Consider the following 12,599-nt stretch of genomic DNA (forward strand, 5'->3'; position numbering starts at 1 on the left):
ATATATATATATATATATATATATATATATATATATATATATAAGAAAGAAAAGTTTTGCAGCATTATTCCAGGCAAGTTCCAGATAGAGAGATGTAAGTTCCAAGCAAGTTGAAACCCAACATATTGGTTTTAAATTCTTTGTTGAGGATGCAAAACTACTCAAGGTATTTATGCCCTGAAGAGAGTGAGAGAGATGAATGAATACAATAGCTAACTTACTACTACTTCTAAAACATAAGACCTATGTGACAAGGAGAACAAAAAACCCAAACAATTAATTTTAAAAAAAGTACTATAAACATAAGGCCTGAAATTTTAAGAGAGGGGTTTAGTTACTTTGACCTCAGTGTTTGACTGGTATCTATTTTGTCAATGATAAAAGAATAAAAGACGAAGTCAATCTCAGTAGAATTTGAACACAGAACTTACAGACAGATGAAACACTACTTAGCATGTTGTCCAGCATGTTATCAATTTTGCCAGCTTGTTGCCTTAAAACAAAATGAAATTAATAATGGTTTCAAATTTTGGCACAAGGTCAGCATGTTTGGGGAAGGGGTAAGTCGATCATATCGACCCCAGTATTCAACTGGTACTTAATTTATTGATCCCAAAAAGGTGAAAAGTGAAGTTGACTTCAGCAGAATTTGAACTCAGAATATAATGATGGACAAAATGCTACTAAGCATGCAATGATTCTGCCCGCTTGTTGCCTTAAAACAAAATGAAATCAATAATAAAGTTGAATGGTTACATAAAGAGTAGAGCAGACTCAATACCTTCGTCATAGTTAGTTCATTTACTTATGAGCAATAAAGCAACTGAGTGGACATGGCATTGATTGACCAGTTCATAAGTTTTCTACTCAAATCCACTGCAGGTATTTAGTTGTGCATCTAGTTAGCATTACTTAATTTTACATTGTCTCGAATTAACTTGCTACCAAGCAAATAATCTAGTAAGACTGGCACTTTATTTAGGAAGAAATTTCTTGCGCCTCTGTTTCATGCCATGAAGTTTTAAAAGACAAATACTAATCATTAAATGTTTCTTGGAGGAAATGACATTTTATTTCTTATCCATGATTTTGTGTTGAAATCCTACTCTGGAAGACTTGGACCTTAATCCTAAAGAGTTGACAAAGAATTAAACACAACTATACTAGAAAAATTTGATCTTACATCTACACTCTACAGAAATCAAAATCAATAGTTTTGCACAAACTGATGTATAAAGCAACCAAATTAGAAGTAACATCATCTATTTCTTTATTTTTTTGTGACCTCAACAGCCTTCACCAAATAAATATTTAAAATCACTCGAATGGAGTGTCACAGTATATGAAATGGCAAGGACCCAGTCTCTCATCCGAGTTGTTAAAAGCAAAAATAAATCTCCATCTATTACTGCTTTGTCGTGAAATGGTTCAGCTGATAGAAAATTAATCTTCCACCTTACAGATCATAACTTCAAATACATTGCAAATATTTGGTTACCTATTTTGGCTGTACATGTTATTGCTCATACCTCTAATATCTGGGTAGAATGTATTGGGAAATTGTCAAATGTCAATACAAGTCAGAAGTTATTATTACCAGACTGGCCTTCATGCGGGTGACATGTAAAAGCACCCACTACACTCTCTGAGTGGTTGGCGTTAGAAAGGGCATCCAGCTGTAGAAACTCTGCCAAATCAGATTGGAGGCTGGTGTTGCCATCCGGTTTCACCAGTCCTCAGTCAAATCGTCCAACCCATGCTAGCATGGAAAGCGGACGTTAAATGATGATGATGATCACTGTATTTATACCTTTTTAACTGATAACATTAAGGAAAAACATAACCTATCATGGTCACCATTAAAGCTAGTATAATTTCCACATTATTCTTGGTTTATTCATGGATTAGAAATTTTTTCAGTTACAAGCACCACAACAGGAATTGCATACATTTTTACGTACAGAAATCATGCAGTATGTTTTGCTATCTGTATAAATCATCGTGAGATGTTCATTACTAAAGAAATTGATAAGGATTGGAAAATATAGAGTGGATATTTTGGTCTATTATATGTACATCAAATAACGAGTGGTCTCATACATTTGCTCAACAAAAGAGATCATTGTGTTAATTCTGCTAAATTGTTTTGTAAACTGAACCACAGATTATATTTCTAATGAGTTGTAATGATAAACAGTATTGTTATTAACATTGTACAAAGTGAGAAGTTGGCAATGTTTCTTTTTTTTGTATGTGTGTGTGTGTAATTTATTTTGAAGAATGTTTTCAATAGGATATTTGTTAAATAATATATTTCATATAATGTAATATATTATCCAACAAATACTCTACTGAAAACATTCAATATCTATATCTATCTATCTATCTATCTATCTATCTATCTATATATAGGTTGAAGGTGTTGCACTCATGATTGCGATATCATGGTTTCAATTTCAAGATTGGGAGGTGCATTGTGTTCTTGAGTAAAACACTTCATCTCACATTGCTCTGTAATCACTTCAACACCTGATGTATGGCACACTGTGCCCCTGTTCAGACATCGATTTGATGGAGAAAATTAGCTAATGTGCAACATCAACATTTGCTCACTATAAATGAAGCACTTGTGCAGGTTGTTCTGTAAGAGCTGAACGCTCATACATCGTCTTCGAAAGGAGACTCCATCATACATATATAGTTGGAATTTACAAAAAAACAAAAGATGAAGACAGGTGTGTACAACAAACAGGTGTAATAGCTTAATGCTCGGGAAGGTGAAAAAGTGTTTTACGTTTTGAGGCTATGCCCTTCAACAGAAAGGAACACGAGAAAATAAACAGAGAAAGAATTTGAATATATATATATATATATAGGTGCAGGCATGGATGTATTGTTAAGAAGCTTGCTTTGCAATCACATGGCTTTGAGCCCAGTGCCACAGCACAGCACCTTGAGAAAGTGTCTTCTCTGAAAGCCACAAGCTAACTAAAGTCTTGTGAGTGAATTTGATAGACAGAAACTGCATAGAAATCTGTTGTATTTGAATGTGATTGACTATCTTTGTTTCACACGATGTTGGTTTCTTAACATCCCCATAACATAGCAGATTGGCAAAGGAGACCAACAGAATAAAACTTTGAGTTAAAAAAAAAAAACAAACGTAATACTGGGTTTGATTTGTTTGACGAAAGTCCTTCAAGGTGGTGCCCCAGCATGGCTCCAGTCCAATGACTGAAACAAGTAAAAGATAAAATACACACACAACATAACTTGATCCCCAGTTCTAAATGTAAAATGTGATTTGAATATATGAACCACTTTAGAGTACATAACACAGTGACCTCCCTTGTGGTGTGAACATGTAAGAGCAACAAACAATCTTGGTATTTACAACTCTTCCAAGTCAAGACATTTTAGTAGAATGTATTGGTTGAAGAAGGAAATCAATGAGGATGTTCAAAGGAACGAAATTAATTTGAAAAACTTGCTGTACAGTTAGATAACTTTGGGTCAGAACGAATGTCAAACGAAGAAATGAAAAAAATGTTCATGTTCAAGAAAGAAATGAGAGAGATTAAGTATACAGCTCAGGTAAGTAAGTTATTACAATATTACAGGTGTGGAAGATACTAATACACAAATGAAGTCAAATTTTCATGTTTGAAATGAGAAATGTTGTTATAGGGTACTTTTATTTCTGAAAAGTTATATAAACTACGTGCATACATATACTGTAGAGGGAAATGGGCCAATATAGAATGGAAGGTAGTTATAGAATGAATGAAAGAAAGATCGTGAGATACATAGATGTGGAAAGAGTAAGTAAAGATAAATGTTTTAAAACTAATTATTTATGATAAGGAAATCTAGACTTACTTTTACACCAGCTCGAAGAATTCCTCCCCCCATTAAAACTATTAGATACAAAAATAGAGAAAAAAATAAATAAAAAGCAAATGAAATTATAGCTTTTTTTTTTTAAGTAGAGAAATCAATCATAGAATGTAACTGATCATTGATGAATAACAATGATTTAGTGGACTGGCTAAAACAAAACAAAAAAATAGAAACTCCAAAGCACACAAAAATACTCAATCCTCTTTTTACCATCTTAATGCAGTGATTATTAAACATATTAGTTTGTTTTTTAGATACAAAACCAATATTTATAGGGAAGGGTTACTATCAATTGAATTGATTTTTGTGGTCACTTACTGGACTTTGCTTCAATGACCTCACAACCACCAAAATATGAGAAGCAGAGTTGAGTTTGGCAGGATTTAAACCCATTCATAAACAAAAGGTGTGCAATGAAATGCTTTAATGCAAATGGATACACACACGCATACATGCACATGCTTGCAGACAAATACACATCTTGCAGAGAAATGCACATCTTGTACACAAATGCACATTCTATCTCACTTTTGAATTTGAAAGTAAATATTGATCAAATTAAAATATTTTTCAGACTAGTTATACATGCTGTAAAACTTTGGCTTAACATTCAAATTTTTTTTTTTTTTGAAGAATGACTGTTCTTCCATAATAAATTTCAAGGACCAAAAAAAAAAAAAAAAGAGAGAAAAAAAAGGACAAAAAGAGAAAATAATGGCAGCAGATGAAATCAAGGAAACTATGTTGCCATTAGTATCTCATTAGAACAGAAAGACTCAAAAATTACACTGATTCAGCTCTTGAATTATATTCTCTATTGCAGGTAGATAAAACGATATTCATCATTGGATTTCTAATAGATGTAACTGGAATGTGTGTTACTTCTGTATAAACATTAACAGGCTGGGTACAAGTAGAGTCATTTTAACAGTATTAAAGACCTCCAGACAAAGCAATGCATGGAGTCCTTACATACATAAACTGGGAGCTTCTACATGGCTTTTACACATACTAGAAATAGCAACCAAATTCCCTGGGCACTAAATTAAAATGTAGGTCTATACACCTCTAAAAAGACAGGGCAGTCAAGGCTGGAGTGTCATGAATTACATGTTTGCTCACTCAGGTCTGGCCTCGGACTTAACAACAACAACGTGAGTGAATTCTAATAGTTTTAGTCAAGAATGGAAATAGAGTGCTAACTTGAATAGCAGCACACTTGCTGCTTTTCTATAGTATGTCATAAGTGACAACAAAATGATGATGTGACAATGAACGCAGAAAATCTGGAAGGGGTTGGAGAGAAATGAGTCGAATATACTTTATTAGATTTGCAGTCATAACTTACTTGAAAACCAGAACAAAAAACGAGCTGAGAGAGTATGTGGGCATTTAAGATAGCAGCCACTGTATGCAGAATGAGATCATAACGGATTGACTAGAATGACTGTACAGTAGAAACTCGGTTTTTGAACAACTCTGATCACGAATAAATCGTACTTCATCTCCTGTCTTTCTCATATTCCTTTAATACAGTAGTACTCCGGTTTATGAACGCTTCTGATCATGAACAAATCATGCTTTATATATATCTATATTATATATATCCATATATATATAAAGCACAATTTATTTGCGATCAGAGTTTTTCAAAAAGCGAGGTACTACTGTATGTCATAGTGTTGCTTATTAAACCCATGCCAGCAAGGAAACACATTCAATGCTAAAAGATGATTCTTGTACGCAGGCATGAGACCAACTGTTGAAAAAGAATGGATTATTATACGTAGCATTAACACCTGTATATTTCAGGTAATATGTAAACTTAGTCATGGAAACTGGAACTGAGAAAAGGGAAAGTAATTACTATAATGAAATTGATAAACCATATGGTTTTCCAATTTTATATTACTCTCTCAGTGAAATATAAATAATTATAAAAATGATTTTCTTATATTAACATAAGATCACAAATTGAAGAGGGATGGCTCTGTAAGATTTAGTTAGCCAAGACATGTCATATGTTACAATAGTACCATAGAACTCCTGAAGGGGCCAAAGACAAGGCACATTCGTTTAAGACCACAAATTTGTAGTAAAAACATCATGTTTTATCCACTGAAGAATATTGGTGGTAGTCAATTTATAAATTCCGAAAGGATAGGAAAAAATAAAAACACCACAAATAGGTGAAGTATTGAGTTGATTGACTGAATTGAGTTCAAGATCCCAGATATATGAGCAGAGTAAGTCGATTACAGGGAGATCTGAACTCAAAGTCGTGGAAGAAAACTGAATACTGTAAAAAAACTGCTCTTCTGTTTCCAGACCCCCAACCATCTTATTATAATAATGACAACAACAATAACTACGATTATATCACAGGTCCATGGCAACACATATTTGAAAGTGTTATAGTTGATATAACTTCACTGAACCTCAATTAATCGACCCAAAAAGAGTGACAAAAGATAACCTAGAATTTGAAATTTAAGAGTAGTTAAATACCAGAATGTATACTTTCTGGTACTCTACTTTTTATGTCTGATTTTCTTTCGAAGACAATGAAATCAGTTATCCTTTTCATTAATGAAGAGGACATAGTCGATTAAATTAATACTGAAAACACACGAGTTGTGTCTATTTTCATCATCTTCTGGTGGAATGACTTGTAAAACAAAACAAAGAAACGAGGGATTTTGATGAAAGAAACGACTGAAAATAAAATACTAAGAAGGATAACTGTGACATTTTGTCAAGAGTTATCTCCTTCTAAATTATGCAAATCGACTAGAATTTGTTCATAAACAGTTACACAAAATACACACACACACACACACACACACACACACACACACACACACAAAAGTAAAAAGCAATTCGTTCAACATTCGTTATCAAACAAAAATTCTTGAAGTTAATTCTTTTTTTTAACAATTTAAAAATAAAATATTGACTTAACATCACAGATTAGTTTGTCACAATGTAACCATTTTGAAATCGTTTTCAAACTTTTTTTTTATGCATATATATGCAAGAAATGGATTAAAAATTTTAACATGCAAAATAAGCAAACAAAAACAGAAAATAAATTTCTGTCCTAAAACTAATAAAGGCCAGTATATATATATATATATATATATATATATATATATATATGATGAATTATTAGTAATTATGCCAATGCTTCATACTTTGTAAGAAGCACTAGAAGCCAAGGAGAGGTGTTGTATTTTATCCCTTATATTTCCATGAGGAATAATGCTACGGATTGGTGATACTGGATAAGTATCCAAAGATTGCTTACGTTGACACCTGGCGGATGCAGAACTGCTCAAATATTGCTTTGGTTTCTTACCACTGTGGTCCCTGATGTTTGGGTTGGCTTCTGTGAAGAAATAGAAAACGTAAGAAATGAGAGAAGGTAGAGGGGGGGGGGAGAAAGAGAGAGAAATGAAGGTAAAAAAGAAATTTAAAGAGATTTGCACACTTTGGAAGATTTTAGCGTTATAAGCTATTAAAAGAGTAATTTATAATAATTGGAGCATTTCAAACGATATTTTAGAAGGTTGAAGATGATAATTTTTTTCTTCAAATATGTTGAATGCATGGAAAATGTCATAGCCTATTTTCAATACATCCCTTATAAGCTATCTCTCATTTGTTTTGTGTCCATTTTTCTATGCTAGCAGAGGCGCAATGGCCCAGTGGTTAGGGCAGCGGACTCGTAGTCATAGGATCGCGGTTTCGATTCCCAGACGGGGCGTTATGAGTGTTTATAGAGTGAAAACACCTAAAGCTCCACAAAGCTCTGGCAGGGGATGGTGGCGAACCCTGCTGTACTCTTTCACCACAACTTTCTCTCACTCTTACTTCCTGTTTCTGTTGTGCCTGTAATTCAAAGGGTCAGCCTTGTCACACTGTGTCATGCTGAATATCCCCGAGAACTACGTTAAGGGTACATGTGTCTGTAGAGTGCTCAGCCACTTGCACATTAATTTCACGAGCAGGCTGTTTTGTTGATCAGATCAACTGGAACCCTCGATGTCGTAAGCAACGGAGTGCCAACAACAATGCTAGCACAAGTTAGGTGCAGACTTATGTGGGGGCAGTATTATATAGATGGATGGCTTTCTAGTAAAACCCTTTTTTCATGTACGGCATTCTTTTTACATCACTGGTCTTGAAAAGCAAAGAGTGATGGGGTAGAGAATCAACAGAGAATGTAAACACCATATTACTGTTTCCTGCTTCATACAGGGATACGACAGGAAAAGCTGTGAAATATCAATATTTGTGCACACACATGCAACAGGATCCCATGTAGTTTCCATCTATCAATACTACCCACAAAACATTTGTCACTCTGAAGCTATAGTAGAAGACACCAGCCCTGAGTGTCATGCACTGAGAGAGAACACTGATGCAAATATTCAGGATAGGTCTCAAGTTTGAGAAAACATTCTCCTTCCTTCTCTGTAAAGAAATTATATGTACTGCCTTTCTGCCTGACTAGAAGATAAAAAGTGAAAGAAAAAATGGACTATATATATATATATATATATGTATATATATATATAAAAGTTAGTTTGGAGGGATATAGGATCTTTTTTAAAACGGGGGCCACATTTTTCATTAACGAAACACTTTGAAACTTGGAACACTGGTAGAATGTGTCATATAAAACATCTTTTTCTCTTAGTCTTCTTAACAAAAAAAGAAATCCATAAATTATTCCATGTTAAAGTTGTCGTATTTCTGTAATTTCAACCAATCACTGACGTCCATTCAGCCGATATACATTAAGCGCCGACTACATAAACAAACGATTCTGAAACAATTAACCCTAACCCTAACCCTAACTCTAACCCTAACCCTAACCGTAGGGTTAGGGTTAGAGTTAGGGTTAGGGTTAGGGTTAAAGCAAATTTAAAATGAAAAAAGCAAATAAAACGAAGAATCGTTTGTTTATGTAGTCGGCACTTAATGTATATCGGCTGAATGGACGTCAGTGATTGGTTGAAATTATCGAAATAAGACAATTTTTTACATGAAATAAATTCGAATACAAAAATATTTTTCTGTTCTATAACACAAAATAGATAAGTATACGAAGTTTGAAAGTCTTTCGGTACCAAAAACACTACGTAAAACATTAATGAAAAATGTGGCCCCCCGTTTTAAAAAAGATCCGGGATATATTATCCGGGTGGATACTGTATTAGCTCTCGGTTAAGTTCCAGTTAACAGCTAACCATTTGCAACAGTGAGTAGTCACAGTGGCAGAAGCATGAGTGGAATTTGCAACACCAATCTGGAACCCCTATCTTGCTCAGGACATTGACCTCCTGGAAACTTTTCAGAGACGTGCAACCAAGCGAATACACTCCATCATGCATCTACCATATTCTGAATTCCTTGCTTCTCTGGGCATAGATATACAGAAGCTCTGACCTCTGGCAACTGACTTAGTAAACACCCATAAAATTATTAACCATTGCACCAACAACCACCTTGAACCCCTCCATGTGCATGCCTACAAAAGGGAAAATAGCACAGCTCCCATGACTTTCGGAAACATTTTTTCACACTCAGAGTTGATGAGGCATGGAACAAACTACCTGCATCAGTTGTTAGTTGCCGAGACATTGTATCCTTTATAACCTCCATGCTTCCTGAAATTCATCAACGCTACACCTGATATCCCCCACCCTCCAAACGCATGCACACATGTATATCGTGACTCTTAAACTATTCACTTTCCTAACTTTTGTATATAATTCTATGTACTGTACATGCACCTTTGATGAGTTGTAGTGCACCTTTAGCACTCTTTTACTCTTTTACTTGTTTCAGTCATTTGACTGCGGCCATGCTGGAGTACCGCCTTTAGTCGAGCAAATCGACCCCAGGACTTATTCTTTGTAAGCCTAGTACTTATTCTATCGGTCTCTTTTTGCCGAACCGCTAAGTTACGGGGACGTAAACACACCAGCATCGGTTGTCAAGCGATGGTGGGGGGACAAACACAGACACACAAACATATATACGACAGGCTTCTTTCGGTTTCCGTCTACCAAATCCACTCACAAGGCTTTGGTCGGCCCGAGGCTATAGTAGAAGACACTTGCCCAAGGTGTCACGCAGTGGGACTGAACCCGGAACCATGTGGTTGGTAAGCAAGCTACTTTCCACACAGCCACTCCACAATAATTTCATTATTATTATTATTATTTCTTTAAAACAAACTTTGTGGATGTACAGCTCTCCATACTCTTTATTATTATTATGAATAATATATAATATATATATATATATATGAAAGGAAAACAGACTGCTGCTTACTGTATGTTTGAATTAGCAGTTCAATGACATCATCATGGCATTGTATTGATGCAAGATGAAGAGGAGTAAAACCCTGTGGAAGGAAATAAAGAAATTTAATTAAAGCAGTAGAAATATAACGAAGTTAAGCTAATAATAATAATAATAATAATAATAATAATAATGATAATAATAATAATAATAATAATAATAATAATCCAAATATATGGTACCCTAGGCATAACACCTATATGAACTTCTAACTTGTCGTCTCTTGAGGTCTCTGGGTGAGACTTGGATCCAACTTGTACAAATGCAAAACAAAAGTCAAACATAAAATAATAATAATCTTTTCTACTACAGGTAATAGGGGAGGTGTTAGTCAATTACATTAACTATAATGCTTGACTGGTACTTACTTTATCAACCCTAAAATGCAGAAAGGCAACGTCAACCTCCACAGAAAATCCAAAAGAAATATCACCAAGCATTTTGTCTGGCATGCTAATGATTCTGTTAGCCTGCCATACTACTACTGCTACTACTGATATTAGTAATCCTTTCTACTAAAGGCACAAGCCCCAAAATTTGTGATGAAGGGATTAATCGATTACATCAACCCCAGTGTTTCACTGGTACTTAATTTATCAACCCTGAAAGGATGAAAAGCAAGCTTGTCCTCAGTGGAATTTGAACTCAGAACGTAGTGGTAGACAAAATACCTCTAAGCATTTCACCCAGCATGCTAATGATTCTGCCAGCTTGCTGCTTCGATGATGATGATGATATAATAATAATAATAATAATAATAATAATAATAATAATAATAGTAATGATAATAAGGGTTTCAAATTTAGTCACAAGGGCAACAATTTTGGGGGAGAGGATGAGTCGATTACATCGACCCCAGTGCATAACTGGTACTTGTGTTACCTACCCAAAAGGATTAACAGTTAAGCCAATGTTGGCAGAGTTTGGACTGAGAACATGCAGATGGAAGAAATGCCACAAAGTATTTGTCCAGTACAGATACAATTCTGTCAGCTTGATGCCTTAATAACAATGGGTTCAAATTTTAGCACAAGGCGAACAAATGCGCAAGAAAAGGAAATGTTGATTCCATCAACACCAGTGTTCAACTGGTACTACTTTTATCAATCCTGAAAAGATGAAACGCAAAGTCGGCTTTGGCAGCATTTGAACTCAGAACATAAAGAGCTGGAAAAAGATGCCAATGATTCTACCAGCTCACTGCCTTAATAATAATAGTCCCAAGCTTGCACATAAGGCCAGCATTTTTGGGAGAGTGGGCTAAGTCATTTACATAGACCCCAGTGTTTCCTTACTACTGCTCAGAGATGCCCATATTGTCAGCCACTAAGGGACATGTTTGAGTGGTTAAGGTCAAGCAAATGACAAGTAAATATGTGATATTGAGCAGAATATTTGCTATGATGATATTTCTACATCAACCCTATAAGGATGAAATGCAAAGTCAACCACAGTGACTTAAATAATAGGTCTATGATGTACAGAGCTCAGTTGCACATGGCATTACAACTTGGTGGGAAAAACTAAAAGACGGGACAGAAAGCAGAAGTAAGTCAAATAAAGAAAAAAAAAAAAAAGAAACAGCAAAGAAGAATTTTATTGGAGAATATTTATCTATATGAAGAATATAATATATAAATTATATATAACAAATATATATAATATACAAATTATATATAATATATATATATTATACATAATGAATATATATATTATATATAATAATTATATATAATATATAAATATATATGATATATATATATTATACATAATGAATATATATAATAAATATATACAATATATAAATTATATATAATATATATATTATATATACTAAATATATATAATACATAAATTATATATATATATGTAGGAGATATATATATATATATGTAGGAGATATATATATATATATAATATATATAATATGTAATATATATGGTATATATATGATATATATATATAATATATGATATATATGTAATATATATATGATATATATATAATATATATGGTATATATATAATATATATATGATATATATATAATATATATATGATATATATATAATATATATATGATATATATATAATATATATATGATATATATATATAATATATATGATATATATATATATATATATATATATTATATGTTATATATATATATATATATGATATATAGTATATTATATATATTACATATAATCTATATAATATATATATACATAGACGAATATATATATATACATAGACATATAAACACACATAATATATATATATATATATATATATATATATATATATACACACACACACAATAT

At 33.2% G+C, this 12,599-nt stretch overlaps 1 protein-coding gene across 1 annotated transcript in view; it reads right to left on the bottom strand.

Moving 5' to 3' along the window:
• LOC106880999 (ankyrin repeat domain-containing protein SOWAHC) overlaps positions 1-12,599 on the bottom strand; it is a 58,603-nt gene that overhangs the window by 41,528 nt on the left and 4,476 nt on the right. Inside the window, exons 2-3 of the mRNA XM_052965786.1 lie at positions 10,246-10,318; positions 7,208-7,288 (exon numbers count right to left, since the gene is read on the bottom strand). Of these exons, the coding sequence (XP_052821746.1) occupies positions 7,208-7,288; positions 10,246-10,318 (154 nt within the window). The remainder of the gene's footprint in view (positions 1-7,207; positions 7,289-10,245; positions 10,319-12,599) is intronic.

This window comes from Octopus bimaculoides, chromosome 1, assembly GCF_001194135.2.
Source record: "Octopus bimaculoides isolate UCB-OBI-ISO-001 chromosome 1, ASM119413v2, whole genome shotgun sequence".
NCBI lineage: Eukaryota > Metazoa > Mollusca > Cephalopoda > Octopoda > Octopodidae > Octopus > Octopus bimaculoides.